General features: G+C 54.7%; 1 protein-coding gene across 5 annotated transcripts; it reads left to right on the forward strand.

Moving 5' to 3' along the window:
• Nucleotides 1-149: 149 nt before the first annotated feature.
• Nucleotides 150-13,883, forward strand: ARMC6 (armadillo repeat containing 6). 5 transcript variants are annotated; one of them, XM_033082148.1, is made up of 8 exons: nucleotides 150-247; nucleotides 1,389-1,548; nucleotides 1,981-2,063; nucleotides 3,363-3,933; nucleotides 5,213-5,358; nucleotides 8,075-8,206; nucleotides 9,225-9,439; nucleotides 9,500-9,521. In XM_033082148.1, exons 2-8 carry the CDS (start codon nucleotides 1,428-1,430, stop codon nucleotides 9,504-9,506), a joined length of 1,275 nt encoding a protein of 424 aa, XP_032938039.1. In that variant the 5' UTR covers nucleotides 150-247; nucleotides 1,389-1,427; the 3' UTR covers nucleotides 9,507-9,521. The 5 variants fall into 5 exon arrangements, with proteins under 5 accessions (XP_032938039.1, XP_032938035.1, XP_032938038.1 ...); XM_033082144.2 differs by lacking the exons at nucleotides 9,225-9,439; nucleotides 9,500-9,521 and adding exons at nucleotides 9,529-9,666; nucleotides 12,829-13,883 and having other exon boundaries at nucleotides 151-247; XM_033082147.2 differs by lacking the exons at nucleotides 9,225-9,439; nucleotides 9,500-9,521 and adding exons at nucleotides 9,529-9,666; nucleotides 12,829-13,883 and having other exon boundaries at nucleotides 171-247; nucleotides 1,392-1,548.
• The last annotated feature ends 683 nt before the right edge of the window (nucleotides 13,884-14,566 follow it).

Genomic DNA, 14,566 nt, shown 5'->3' on the forward strand with positions numbered 1-14,566 from the left:
CTCTCACCGAGACCAATATTGACCACGCCCCTTTTGCATCTGGCCACGCCCGCTCTGCCGCTACCGGGCCTCACCGAGCGCACGGTTGGCCACACCCCATGCTAAGCCACGCCCCCAAACCGGTAAAACCGCGCCCTCTCCCTCACACCGACCACGCCCCCGAGCACCGCCCCCTCCCGCCGCGCCTGCGCCGCGCGGAGCCGCCTCATCCCCTGCAGGCGGTGCAGGCGGTGCGGGCGCGCTGCCGGTAAGCGGGACGGGAGCGAGGGGAGCGGCCGCGGCTGTCCCGCTCCAAGGGAGCGGCCACTGCGCTGCGGGCGCGTGCGTGGGAGCGGCCGGGTGCGGGAGCGCTGCGCATGCGCGCTGTGGCGCCCCGCGCTCTTTTTGGCTCGGCGCGAGGGCGAGCGGCGCCAATCTGGGCCTCGGCGCATGCGCAGAGGGGCAGGGCCGGTGTACGGTGGCCGAGCGGGGCCGTTCCGCGCTCGCCTTTTGTCCGGCGGCGGCCGGAGCCCAGGTGGGTCGTGAGGGGGAGCGGGGCTGGGGGTGCGGCCCGGAGCTTCTCCAGCACCGCCATCCTTCCTTCGGGGCTGTCTCGCTGTGTCTCTCTTCCTTCTGGGAAGGAAGGGGCCTGCTGAGGGGTGTGGGATGCCCGGGGGATGGGCTGAGGGCCCGGGAATGTCACCGGGCACGGTGCTGCAGCGAGAGCGCTGTCACGGTGACAGATGCTAAAACCCCATCTAAATGCTGCTGAAAATATCTCTTTATCCCTTTAAACTGCCGTATGTTCGCCCTTAAATAAAAAACCGGCCGTGCCTTTGTGTATTTTAGATCCAGATTTCTGAGCTTTTGTCTCGAGGAAGAACAAGCCCCTTGCTTTGTTCGCTGTTGGCATTAGAAAGTATTATTGGCTTTTCTGTTTTTTGGTCTCTCGTGGTATTTGCCAGGACCAGAGAGTGCTAATATGATTTAGCAGTCTCTCAGAAAGATCACATTTAGCCAGTAAAGAAAGACCTGAGGCCTTACTTGACGAGTTCCACAAGAATCTTTATTTCATGCAAAGGATGATCAAGCAGGGATCTCTCAGAACAAAGGGCAGACAATCATATTTATAGGTTCAGGGAGGATTCAAACTACAACCAATAAAAGTTTATCCAAAGAACAGCATCCAATCTAAGTGAGAAGTTCTAAAGGTGAACTGACCAAATACACAAACTAATTTCTAACCAATTATCTTCCAAAGTGTCAGAGAGTGACCAAATTCTTAAAGAATTTGGCTCAGCCTTGGTATCTAGGATACCTCATCTATTCTAGCAAGTTCCAGGGGAAGATGGCTTTGGAGGAATCCACACCCACAGTGTCACACTGAAATTTGCTGTGGTGTCTCCCAGCAGCAGGACACGGAGCTGGATCCACCCCAGCACAGCAAAATGGGCTCCAAGCAGATCGCCCAGGAGACGTTCGACGATGCCGTGCAGGAGAACATCACCGAGTTTGAGATGGACCCCGAGGAGGCTGTGAGAGAAGCTGTGCAGCAGTTTGAGTCCCAAGGTATTGCAGCTTGGCTTGGGACAGGCTGGGCTTTTCACAAATCTGAAGGTTTGAAAGAATCCTGCAGGCAAAGATGGATTATGAGCGTTGGGAAGGAGCCTTTGTGAAGTGGAACAGAGACACCATTAATGCTGACCTGGTTTTGTGGATTAATTATGACTGCAAAACTGCTTAGAGGGAAGCTGGAGGGCAAAATTTGGTCAGTGAAATAAATTCCTTTTTTCTTCCCCTCCTCAACTGACATCTAGCTTTGTTCCAGGCTGAATTTGACCTTCCAGTCAGAATTGAACATTTCAGCATCTTTACAACAAGTTCCTCTTTGTTCCCTGTGGTTACCTTGGCAGCTTTTGCCTAGAACTGGAACTAACACTGTTTATTTGACTCTGATTATCCTGGAACTAACATTAAACTTGGTTTTATTTCCCCTTTTAGGTGTGGACCTGAGCAATATTGTGAAAGCTGTGCGACCTCCTGCCTCTGAGAACGGACAGAGGCAAAAGCATCAAATCCTGCAGGTAGGAGCCCAAATTGCTGCTGTCTCCTAAAGATCAGGGTTATATCAGAATAATATTATCAGTACTAGGCCAACTCCTGCCTCTGCCCCATTTCTGTGGGAGCTCTTCAAGCAGTTAATCCCATTTCTTGTGCAAATATAAAAAATTCCAGGAGCTCCTTGCGCTTTTCAGGGGAGGATTTGTGTGAGGGTTCTGCTCCCAGGGGCAGGACAGGAGGGAGCAGCCTCAGGGTGGGATTTCCTTGTGGGAAGGGTGGGGCAGGAGCTGCCCAGGGAGGTTTGGGGTGTCCATCCAAGGAGTGACAGGGTGGGGACAAGGTGGGGATCAGCTCCATTTATCCATTTATGTGGACACTCCCAGAGCTGGGCTGAGCTGGTTGGACCCAGTTCAGGTGGTGCTGGCCAGCCTGGTGCCCAGTGGAGGTGTGACCACAATGATCCCCTGCAGTGTTAGAGACGGTGTGGCTGGACAGAGGTCAGGCAGGAAGGGACCTGGGGGCACTGAGTGACAGCTGAAAGGGCCAGCAGTGTGCCGTGGTGGCCAAGAGACCGATGGCTCCTGGCCTGGATCAGGAGTGGCCAGCAGGAGCAGGGAGGTCATTCCTCCTCTGTACCTGGCACAGGTGAGGCCACAGCTGCAGTGCTGTGTCCAGTTCTGTCCCCTCAGTTTAGGAAGGACCTTGAGACACTTGAGTGTGTCCAGAGGAGGCAACGAGGCTGGGGAGGGGCTTGGAACTCAGACCTGTGAGGGGCTGGAGTACAGACCCTGTGAGGAACAGCTGAGGCAACTGGGGTTGTTATCCTGGAGAAAAGGAGACTCAGGGGTGCCCTTATCACTCTGTACACCCCCCTGAAAGGTGGCTGGCTCAGCTGGGCTTGGTCTCTATCCCCAGGCAGCACTGACAGAACCAGAGCACACAGCTCAAGCTGTGCCAGGGGAGATAGAGGTTGGATATTGGGAGAAAGTTTTTCACAGAAAGAACAGTGAAGTGTTGCAATGCTTTGCCTGGAGGGGTGGTGTGGATGTGTTTAAAACAAAACTGGATGTGGCACTCTGTGCTGTGGGTTAGTTGAGGTGTTGGGGCATGGATGATCTTGGAGGTCTCTTTGTGAATTCTGTGAGTTTTGTGAATTCTGTGCCAGGGGTGGCAGAGGGAACCCCCTGCCCCTCCAAGCCCTCCATGCACCGAGCTCCTCTTGCTCACAACCATAACACCCAACCCATCTTAGCCTTCAGAGCAAGCAGGTGCAGCTCAGTGTGGCAGCCCAGGTGCAGCACTAACCCTCGGTGTGTCCCCAGACCCTGGACTCGCTGAGCAGAGCCGTGGCAGAGCTGGATGAGGCCGAGCTGCCCCGGCTGCTCTCGGCCCTGGCGGCGCAGTGCAAGGAGCAGCTCGCCTTCCGCCACCTGGCCGGCCAGAACGGCGCCTACCCCGTGCTGCTCTCAGCCTGCCAGCTGGCTGCAGGAGACAGGAATTTACTGCTGCAAGCCTTCTCCACGCTGTCTGCCCTGCTGGATGGACAGCCCGACCTGCTGGATGCTGCTGGGCAGGAGCTGCTGCTGCAGAGCCTGCGGGAGCGCGGCGAGGACGCGGAGCTGGCGCTGGCCGGGATCCGCTGTGTCAGGCACGCCTGCCTCAAGCACGAGCACAACAGGCAGGACTTTGTCAAGGGTGGCATCCTCCCTGTCCTCACCGGGGCCATCACCCGGCACGGGGACAGCGCTGACGTGGTCAGGACGGCGGCCTCGGCGCTCAGGGTCATGACGTTCGACGATGACATCCGAGTGCCCTTCGGGCACGCCCACGACCACGCCAAGATGATCGTGCTGGAGAACGATGGCTTGAGAGTGCTCATCGAGGCTGCTAAAGGTAAAATTCACCCTGGGATGTAGGTGCTAATGGGGAATCACCTGGGGTTTCTTCTGTCATTGTCATGGGAATCACCTTGGGTTTCTTCTCTCCTTGTCTGATTTCTTCCCTCACTGTCTCAGGAGTCACTTGTGGTTTCTTCTTTCAGTATTACAGGAATCACCTGGGATTTCTTCTCTCACTGTCTGATTTCTTCCCTCACTGTCTTAGGAGTCACTTGTGGTTTCTTCTTTCAGTATTACAGGAATCATTTGTGATTTCTTCTCTCATTGTCTGATTTCTTTTCTCATTGTCTCTGGAATAACTTGTGATTTCTTCTCTCATTATTGCAAGAATCATCCAGGATTTCTTCTCTCATTGTCTGATTTCTTCCCTTACTGTCTCAGCAATCACTTGTGTTTTCTCCTCTCATTATTACAAGCATCACCAGGATTTCTTCTGTCATTGTCACTTAGGATTTTTTTCTCTCATTGTCTTGGGAATAATTTGTGATTTCTTCTCTCATTGTCTGATTTCTTCTGTCACTGCCTTGGGAGTCACTTGTGTTTTCTTCTTTCATTATTACAGGAATCTCTTATGATTTCTTCTCTCATTGTCTCAGGAATCACTTGTGATTTCTCCTCTCATTATTACAAGAATCACCCAGGATTCCTTCTCTCATTGTCTGATTTCTTCTCTCATTGTCTCAGGAATCACTTATGACTTCTTCTCTCATTATTACAAGAATCACTCAGGATTTCTTCTCTTACTCTCTCAGGAGTCACTTATGATTTTTTTCTCTCATTGTCTTGGGAATCATTTGTGATTTCTTCTCTCCTTGTCTGATTTCTTCTCTCACTGTCTCTGGAATAACTTCTGATTCCCTCTCTCATTTATCTGATTCCCTCTCTCATTTATCTGATTCCCTCTCTCATTTATCTGATTCCATCTCTCATTTATCTGATTCCTTTTCTCATTTATCTGATTCCCTCTCTCCTTGTCTGATTCCTTCTCACTGCCATACCTCGAAGCTCCTCAGAGGTGATTCAGGAATTTGTCACTCAAATGGGGTTTAACTCTATTGTAAAATGTGCCCTGAGAGAGCCACAAAGTGCCACCTGGTGCTGCTGGTCCCCTGTGGAGCTGTCACAGCAGTTTTTCACTCTGTTTAGGAAGTTTTTACACCTTTAGGTTGTCTCTGCTGAGGAAATTCTCACCCAGACAAGACCCTGTTTCCTGTTTAATTAACCACAATTAACCAAATGAATCCTGCAGTAATCCCTCTCTCCTCTCTCCTCAGCCTTCAGGGGTAACTCAGGAGTTCTCAGCGAGCTCTGTGCCACCCTGGCCCGTCTCTCAGTCAGGAATGAGTTCTGCCAGGAGATTGTGGACCTGGGGGGTCTGAGCCTCATGGTGACCCTGCTGGCTGACTGCATGGAGCACCCGGTGAGGGGGGGGCTGTGGGGCAGGGCTGGGGGCAGCAGGGCTGGGGAGAGCCAGCAAAACTCATCCACCAGCAGCAGAGGTGCAGAAAGGGGACAGGGGAGTCCTGGGACTGTGCTGGAATAAAGGGAGAGGCCCTGGGGTCACTCGGATTTTTATTCTCCCCTGGGGTCTCTCAGATTTTTATTCTCCCCTGGGGTCACTCAGATTTTATTCTCTTTTTTTATCCCTGTCTCTTTCCCCAGTTTCTTGAGAGATCCAGACTTCCTCAGATTCCCCTCTAATGTACAACCCTTCCTTTTAATTTTGAATTCATAGTTTATTTAAAAATGAGACAGGGGAGTCCTGGGACTGTGTTGGAATAATGGGAGAGACCCTGGGGTCTCTCAGATTTTTATTCTCCTTTTTTTATCCCAATTTCCCTCTCTCTTTCCCCAGTTTCTTGAGAGGTCCAAACTTCAGATTCTCTTCTAATGTACAGCCCTCCCTTTTAGTTTTTAATTCTTACAGAATTCATAGTTTATTTAAAAAGGAGACAGGGGAGTCCTGGAATTGTGTTGGAATAAAGGGAGAGGCCCTGGGGTTTCCCAGATTTTTATTCTCTTTTTTATCCCAATTTCCCTCTCTTTTTTCCCAGTCTCTTGCTTCCAGAACACCTCAGATTGCCCTCTGATGTACAACCCTCCCTTTTAGTTTTTAATTTTTGATTCTCATAGAATTAATGGTTTTTCAAAAAGGGGAGTCCTGGAACTTTGTTGGAATAAAGGGAAAGGCCCTGGGTTCTCTCAGATTTTTATTCTCCTTTTTTATCCCTGTTTCTTTCCCCAGTTTCTTGAGAGATCCAGACTTCCTCAGATTCCCCTCTAATGTACAACCTTCCCTACAGAATTCATGGTTTATTTAAAAATGGGACAGGGGAGTCCTGGAAGTTTGTTGGAATAAAGGGAGAGGTCCTGGGTCACTCAGATTTTTATTTTACTTTTTTATCCCAATTTCCCTCTCTCTTTCCCCAGTCTCTTGCTTCCAGAACACTTCAGATTCCCCTCTAATGTACAACTTTCCCTTTAAATTTGTAATTCTTACAGAATTCATGGTTTTTCAAAAAAGGGACAGGGGAGTCCTGGACTGTGTTGGAATAAAGGGAAAGGCCCTGGGGTCTCTCAGATTTTTATTCTCTTTTTTGTCCCTGTTTCTTTCCCCAGTTTCTTGAGAGATCCAGACTTCCCAGAGCACCTCAGATTCCCCTCTACTGTACAACCCTCTCTTTTAGTTTTTAATTCTTACAGAATTCATGGTTTTTCAAAAAAAGGGACAGGGGAGTCCTGGGACTGTGTTGGAATAAAGGGAGAGGCCTTGGGGTCTCTCAGATTTTTATTTTACTTTTTTTATCCCAATTTCCCTCTCTCTTTCCCTGGTTTCTTGAGAGGTCCAAACTTCAGATTCCCTTCTAATGTACAACCCTCCCTTTTGTTTTTAATTCTTACAGAATTCATGGTTTATTTAAAAAAGAGACAGGGGAGTCCTGGAGCTTTATTGGAATAGAGGGAGAGGTCCAGGGGTCTCTCAGATTTTATTCTCTTTTTTATCCCTGACTCTTTCCCCAGTTTCTTGAGAGATCCAGACTTCCTCAGATTCCCCTCTAATGTACAACCCTCCCTACAGAATTCATGGTTTATTTAAAAAGGGGACAGGGGAGTCCTGAACTTTATTGGAATAAAGGGAGAGGCCCTGGGGTCTCCCAGATTTTTATTTTCCTTTTTTATCCCAATTTCCCTCTCTCTTTCCCCAGTTTCTTGAGAGGTCCAAACTTCAGATTCCCCTCTAATGTACAACCCTCCTGATAATTGCCACTGCCGTGGTTGGGTGACAATTCTGCTCACCCAACAATGTTGGGGACACCCATTCCCCTACAATCTTGGGGGACATTCTGCTTTGTTCTCCACCCCCCAGCCCCTCTGTGCTGCTCTCTGAGCTGAGTTTTGTCCCCAGAGTTGAAATTACCAGGAACTGATAATTACAAAAAACAATGCCATGGTTGGGTGACAATTCTGCTCACCCATTAATGCTGAGGACACCCATTCCCTGACAATTCTGTGGGACATTCTAATTTGTTTGCCAATCCCCCAGACTCTCTCTGCTGCTTTTTGAAGCTTGTTTTTGTCCCCAGGGCTGATAATTGCCCCAGCCACTGCCATGGTTGGGTGACAATTCTGCTCGCCCAACAATGTGACAATTCTGCTCACCCAACAATGCTGGGGACACCAATTCCCTGACAATGCTGGGGGACATTCTGCTTTGTTTTGCACTCCCCCCAACCCCTCTGTGCTGCTCTCTGAGCTGAGTTTTGTCCCCAGAGTTGAAATTACCAGGAACTGATAATTGCCAAAAACGATGCCATGGTTGGGTGACAATTCTGCTCACCCAACAATGCTGGGGACACCCATTCCCTGACAATCTTGGGGGACATTCTGCTTTGTTTTCCAACTCCCCAGCCCCTCTGTGCTGCTCTCTGAGCTGAGTTTTGTCCCCAGAGTTGAAATTGCCAGGAACTGATAATTGCCAAAAACAATGCCATGGTTGGGTGACAATTCTGCTCACCCATTAATGCTGAGGACACCCATTCCCTGACAATGCTGGGGGACATTCTGCTTTGTTCTCCACCCCCCCAGCCCCTCTGTGCTGCTCTCTGAGCTGAGTTTTGTGCTCTGTCCCCGGGCAGGACGTGGTGAAGCAGGTGCTCAGCGCCCTCCGCGCCGTGGCCGGCAATGACAACGTCAAAGACGCCATCGTGGCCGCCGGGGCCACCGAGCTGATCGTGCTGGCCATCAGCCACCACCTGGGCAACCCTCAGGTAACCTGCAGGCCTTGGGGAGTCCCTCTGGGATGGGGCTGGAGCTCAGCTCGAGCTGCAGGATGGGTGTTGGCAGTGGGTGAGCCTTGAATGCGCTCGGGTGTGATTATAGGGAATTTCCACCCTAAAAATGGTTTTGTGTTTCTTATTCCTGAATCAGATGGGCAGTGAGGATGGTGTTTGACACCTCTGGAGTCAGGAAGGTTGGGAACACCTCTAAGATCATAATTCCAGCCCTCACTTTGGTTTGGGAACACCTCTAAGATCATAATTCCAGCCCTCACTTTGGTTTGGGAACACCGCTAAGATCATTATTCCAACCCTCACTTAGGTTTATATACCAGAGCAGCGGGGACACAAAAAAACATCTCCCAGCCTGCTCTAAAAGAGCAGAACCATTTCTCTGTGCCTGCCAGGTGCTGAGGGTGCTGCCCTGTGTGTTGCAGATCTGTGAGCAGAGTTGTGCTGCTCTAAAAGAGCAGAACCATTTCTGTGTGCCTGGCAGGTGCTGAGGGTGCTGTGCAGGTGCTGAGGGTGCTGTGCAGGTGCTGAGTGTGCTGCCCTGTGTGTTGCAGATCTGTGCTGCCCTAAAAGAGCAGAACCATTTCTGTGTGGCTGTGCAGGTGCTGAGGGTGCTGTGCAGGTGCTGAGGGTGCTGTGCAGGTGCTGAGGGTGCTGCCCTTGTGTTGCAGATCTGTGAGCAGAGCTGTGCTGCCCTAAAGGAGCAGAACTCCCATTTCTGTGTGGCTGTGCAGGTGCTGTGCAGGTTCTGTTCAGGTGCTGAGGGTGCTGTGCAGGTGCTGAGGGTGCTGCCCTGTGTGTTGCAGGGCTGTGCTGCCCTAAAAGAGCAGAACTCCCCATTTCTGTGTGCCTGGCAGGTGCTGTGCAGGTGCTGAGGGTGCTGTGCAGGTGCTGAGGGTGCTGCCCTGTGTGTTGCAGGGCTGTGCTGCCCTAAAAGAGCAGATCCCCATTTCTGTGTGCCTGGCAGGTGTTGAGGGTGCTGCCCTGTGTGTTGCAGATCTGTGAGCAGGGCTGTGCTGCCCTAAAAGAGCAGATCCCCATTTGTGTGTGCCTGGCAGGTGCTGAGGGTGCTGTGCAGGTGCTGAGGGTGCTGTGCAGGTGCTGTGCAGGTTCTGTGCAGGTGCTGAGGGTGCTGCCCTGTGTGTTGCAGATCTGTGAGCAGGGCTGTGCTGCCCTAAAAGAGCAGATCCCCATTTCTGTGTGGCTGTGCAGGTGCTGAGGGTGCTGGGCAGGTGCTGAGGGTGCTCTGCAGGTGCTGAGGGTGCTGTGCAGGTGCTGAGGGTGCTGCCCTTGTGTTGCAGATCTGTGAGCAGGGCTGTGCTGCCCTGTGCATGCTGGCCCTGCGCAAACCCGAGAACTGCAGCGTCATCATGGAGGGCGGCGGGGCCCTGGCGGCTCTGCAGGCCATGAAGGCTCATCCCCGAGAGGTGGCTGTGCAGGTATGGCCCCCGTGGGCTGGGGGCTCTGCTCCTCCTGCTTTGGGGTTGTTGCTGCTTTACTCATCAAAGTCTGGGCTTGCCTGAAAAAATTTCTGTGGTTCTGTCCAAATCCCTGACCCCTGAGCTTCCCTATAAAAACCACTGACCCCTGAGCTGCCCTATAAAACCACTGACCCCTGTGCTGCCCTATAAAACCACTAACCCCTGAGCTTCCCTCCAAACCACTGACTCTGTGCTTCCCTACAAATCCACTGACCCCAGTGCTTGCCTCCAAACCACTGACCCCTGAGCTTCCCTACAAAACCACTGATCCCTGTGCTACCCTACAAATCACTGACCTCTGTGATTCCCTCCAAACCATTGACCTCTGAGCTTCCCTCCAAATCACTGACCCTGTGCTACCCTACAAACCACTGACCTCAGTCATTGCCTCCAAACCCCTGACCCCGTGTCTCTAAAAAACCTCTGATCCTGTGTCCCCCTCCAAACCACTGACCCCTGAGCTTCCCTCCAAACCACTGACCCCTGAGCTACCCTACAAATCACTGACCTCTGTGATTCCCTCCAAACCACTGACCCTTGAGCTTCCCTACAAAACCCCTGACCCCAGTGCTACCCTACAAATCACTGACCCTGTGCTTCCCTCCAAACCACTGACCTCTGAGCTTCCCTACTAAAAACCACTGTTCCCTGTGCTACCCTACAAAACCCCTGACCCCAGTGCTACCCTATAAAACCAGACCCCTGAACTTCCCTCCAAAACCACTGACCCCTCTGCTACCCTATAAAAACCACTGACCCCAGTGCCTCCCTCCAAACCCCTAACCCCTGAGCTTCCCTCCAAACCACTGACCCCTGTGCTATCCTACAAACCACTGACCCCTGAGCTTCCCTCCAAACCACTGACCCCTGTGCTATCCTACAAACCACTGACCCCTGAGCTTCCCTCCAAACCACTGACCCCTGAGCTTCCCTCCAAACCAATGACCCCGTGTCTCTCAAAAAACCCTGACCCTGTGTCCCCCTCCAAACCAGCAACCCTGTGCCCCTCACAAACCCCTTGACCCCTTTCCCCCACACCCCTGAACCCTGTGCCCCCTGACCCATTTCCCCCCACCCCTCCTGACCCTGTGCCCCTCACAAATCCCGACCCCTTTACCCCCACACCCCTGACCCTGTACCCCCCACAACCCCCTGACCCTGTGATTCCCTACAAAACTCCACAAACCCCCTGACCCTGTGCCACCCATAAACCCCCTGACCCTGTGATTCCCTACAAAACCCCACAAACCCCCCTGACCCTGTGATTCTCTGCAAAACACCACAAACCCCCTGACCCTGTGATTCTCTGCAAAACACCACAAACCCCCTGACCCTGTGATTCCTTACAAAACCCCACAAACCCCCTGACCCCTTTCCCCCTACAGCCCTGATCCCTGTGGCCCCTGACCCATTTCCCCCACCCCTCCTGACCCTGTGCCCCTCACAAACCCCCTGACCCTGTGATTCCCTGCAAAACCCCACAAACCCCCTGACCTTGTGCCACCACCCCCCCGACCCAGTGCCACCCCCTGACCCTGTGCCATCCCTCCCCGACCCTGTGTCCCCTCCCCTGACCCTGTGCCCCCCACCCTGACCCTGCTGTCCCCTCCCCTAACCCGTGCCACCCCCCGACCCTGCTGTCCCTGCTGACACAGTGGCACCCCCTGACCCTGCTGTCCCCTCCCCTGACTCAGTGGCACCCCCTGACCCTGCTGTCCCCTCTCCTGACCCTGCTGTCCCCTCCCCTGACCCTACTGTCCCCTCCCCTGACCCTGTACCACCCCCCTGACCCCTGTGCCATCCCCCTGACCCCGTGTCCCCTCCCCAGAAGCAGTGCCACCCCCTGACCCCATGTCCCCTCCCCTGACCCTGTGCCACCCCCTGACTCTGTGTCCCCCCCCGACCCAGTGGCACGCCCTGACCCCGTGTCCCCTCCCCAGAAGCAGTGCCACCCCCTGACCCCGTGTCCCCTCCCCAGAAGCAGTGCCACCCCCTGACCCCGTGTCCCCTCCCCAGAAGCAGTGCCACCCTCTGACCCCATGTCCCCTCCCCAGAAGCAGTGCCACCCCCTGACCCTGCTGTCCCTGCTGACCCAGTGGCACTCCCTGACCCTCTGCCACCCCCCTGACCCAGTGCCACCGCCTGACCCTGTGCCACCCCCCCTGACCCAGTGCCACCCCCTGACCCTGCTGTCCCCCCGGACCCAGCGCCACCCCCTGACCCTGCTGTCCCCCCTGATCCAGTGCCACCCTCCCCTGACCCAGTGCCACCCCCTGACCCTGCTGTCCCCTCCCCTGACCCAGTGGCACCCCCTGACCCCGTGTCCCCTCCCCAGAAGCAGTGCCAGCCCCTGACCCTGTGTCCCCTCCCCTGACCCTGCTGTCCTCTCCCCTGACCCAGTGCCACCCCCCTGACCCAGTGCCACCCTCCCCTGACCCAGTGCCATCCCCTGACCCCGTGTCCCCTCCCCAGAAGCAGTGGCACCCTCTGACCCCGTGTCCCCTCCCCAGAAGCAGTGCCACCCCCTGACCCCGTGTCCCCTCCCCAGAAGCAGTGCCACCCTCTGACCCGGTGTCCCCTCCCCAGAAGCAGTGCCACCCCCTGACCCGGTGTCCCCTCCCCAGAAGCAGTGCCACCCCCTGACCCGGTGTCCCCTCCCCAGAAGCAGTGCCACCCCCTGACCCGGTGTCCCCTCCCCAGAAGCAGTGCCACCCCCTGACCCGGTGTCCCCTCCCCAGAAGCAGTGCCACCCCCTGACCCGGTGTCCCCTCCCCAGAAGCAGTGCCACGCCCTGACCCCGTGTCCCCTCCCCAGAAGCAGTGCCACCCCCTGACCCCGTGTCCCCTCCCCAGAAGCAGTGCCATCCCCTGACCCCGTGTCCCCTCCCCAGAAGCAGTGCCATCCCCTGACCCCGTGTCCCCTCCCCAGAAGCAGTGCCACCCCCTGACCCTGCTGTCCCCTCCCCTGACCCTGCTGTCCCCTCCCCTGACCCTGCTGTCCCTGCTGACCCAGTGGCACCCCCTGACCCGGTGTCCCCTCCCCAGAAGCAGTGCCACCCCCTGACCCCGTGTCCCCTCCCCAGAAGCAGTGCCACCCCCTGACCCCGTGTCCCCTCCCCAGAAGCAGGCCTGCATGCTGATCCGGAACCTGGTGTCGCGCAGCCGGGACCTGTCCCAGCCCATCCTGGCCATGGGGGCCGAGCCGCTCATCAGCGAGGCCCGAGCTGCTCACAGGGACTGCGACGACGTGGCCAGGGCTGCCCTCAGGGACCTGGGCTGCAAGGTGGAGCTGCGGGAGCTCTGGACCGGCCACAAGGGGAGCCTGGCTCAGTGACTCCTCCTCTCACCGATCTGAGCCACCTCTGGAACCTACAAACAACAGCATTGCTGCCCAGCTGGAAATGGGAGAGCCTGCAGGGAATTTTTTTTTCTTTTTTTCCCCCCTCGGGAGCTACAGCTGAAATGGCTTTTCTGCATTCACAGGCTGCAAAACCAACTGTGTGTAGTGATCATTCCTTGGGTCATCTCATGGCTGAAGGTGCTCTGCTCCCCCCAGGGCTGTTTGTGCTGCTCTGCTCCCCGTGGTGACAGCAGGAGTGGCTCTCTCCTCGCACAGTTTGGCTGCTGGCTCCCGTTTGTCAGGGGCTGGATGAGGAGGAATCCCCCAGTTTGTGGATGTGCTGTCCCTGTCCCATTCCCCTCTTCTTTTACTCTTGTGTCGCCGCTTTGTCTGGGATTTTTTTCCGCCAGCATAAAAAAACCAACAACAGAAAAAAAAACAAAGTAAGGATTTGGGATGATATCCAAAGGAACTGCTGGAATCCAGGAGGAAAGTTCATGTTGTTCTTCAGAGCGAGGAGCAGGGCAGGGACTGGCAGTGGGGGTGGGAATTCCAGAGTGGCTGCAGGAATCCCAGCCCTGGATCCAGGAACGCTTCCATTGTAGTGAAGAGGCCGAGAACCTCACGGACTTGAGGCAAAACTCTGGATTTGTGGGCAAAGCAAGGCCCAGAAAGGCTCTGAAGTCTCAGCTCAAGGTTTTTGTGCCAGCCCTGCTCTGGTGCTGAGCCTTCCTCCTCCTCCTCCTGCGCCGCTGCCGCCGCTGTTTTTGTGAGTGGATGTTTTTAATGTGATATTCTCTGTAGAAATGGTGACCTTATAAAACATACAAACCTTCCAGGGCTGCTTCGCTCTTTGTGGAGCTTTATTTTTTAAATTTTTTTTGGTGTGTGTGTGGCAGGAAAAGCAAAGTGGTGTGAAATGCAGGGTTAGTGAGTACGAGCTCCCTGAGCCCTGCTGCTGTCTGCCAGCACATTGCAAAGGTCAGTGTGTTCTTCAGAGCCCTGTGCAGGAGCAGAGCCTGCCTGGCTGCTCTCTGCCTGCCGGGGGAAGAGCTGGAGGGGTTTTTGCACTGCCCTGACCCCGGGCTGCCCCACAGGATCCCCACAGAGAGCACCAGAGCTGCTGAAAAGGTGCAGAATTACACTGTGGGGAGAAGCGCATTGCTGAGGGCAGCGCGTTCCCAGGCTTTGCCTTTCTGCTGGGTTTAGGATGGGGGGAGAATAAACGGGATTTAATTTATTTCCTCTTTAACCAAGAGTTGAGCTCCCACTTTCCAGTCCCTGGGTTTGAGGCCTGAAGGGCTGCAGGGACTGGGCAGAGCCGCGGCCGGGCCGGGTTGTGGGATCCTGAGGTGTGGGATCATCCCTGAGGTGTGGGATCATCCCCGGGGTGTGGGATCCTGAGGTGTGACCGGGTGAGATCCTGAGGTGTGGGATCATCCGCGGGGTGTGGGATCCTGAGGTGTGACCGGGCGGGATCGTCGCTCCTCGAACCGGGACCGGGGCTCTTTGGGCTCCC

Source organism: Catharus ustulatus, chromosome 29 (genome assembly GCF_009819885.2).
Source record: "Catharus ustulatus isolate bCatUst1 chromosome 29, bCatUst1.pri.v2, whole genome shotgun sequence".
NCBI classification, from domain to species: Eukaryota; Metazoa; Chordata; class Aves; order Passeriformes; family Turdidae; genus Catharus; species Catharus ustulatus.

What these genes read in the sequence shown, in the direction of transcription:
- ARMC6 (XM_033082144.2), top strand. Translation starts at nt 1,428, where the DNA reads ATGGGCTCCAAGCAGATCGCCCAGGAGACGTTCGACGATGCCGTGCAG. An exon ending in GCAGCAGTTTGAGTCCCAAG is followed by an intron (nt 1,549 to 1,980) that starts GTATTGCAGCTT and finishes TTCCCCTTTTAG; the next exon opens with GTGTGGACCTGAGCAATATT. An exon ending in AAAAGCATCAAATCCTGCAG is followed by an intron (nt 2,064 to 3,362) that starts GTAGGAGCCCAA and finishes GTGTGTCCCCAG; the next exon opens with ACCCTGGACTCGCTGAGCAG.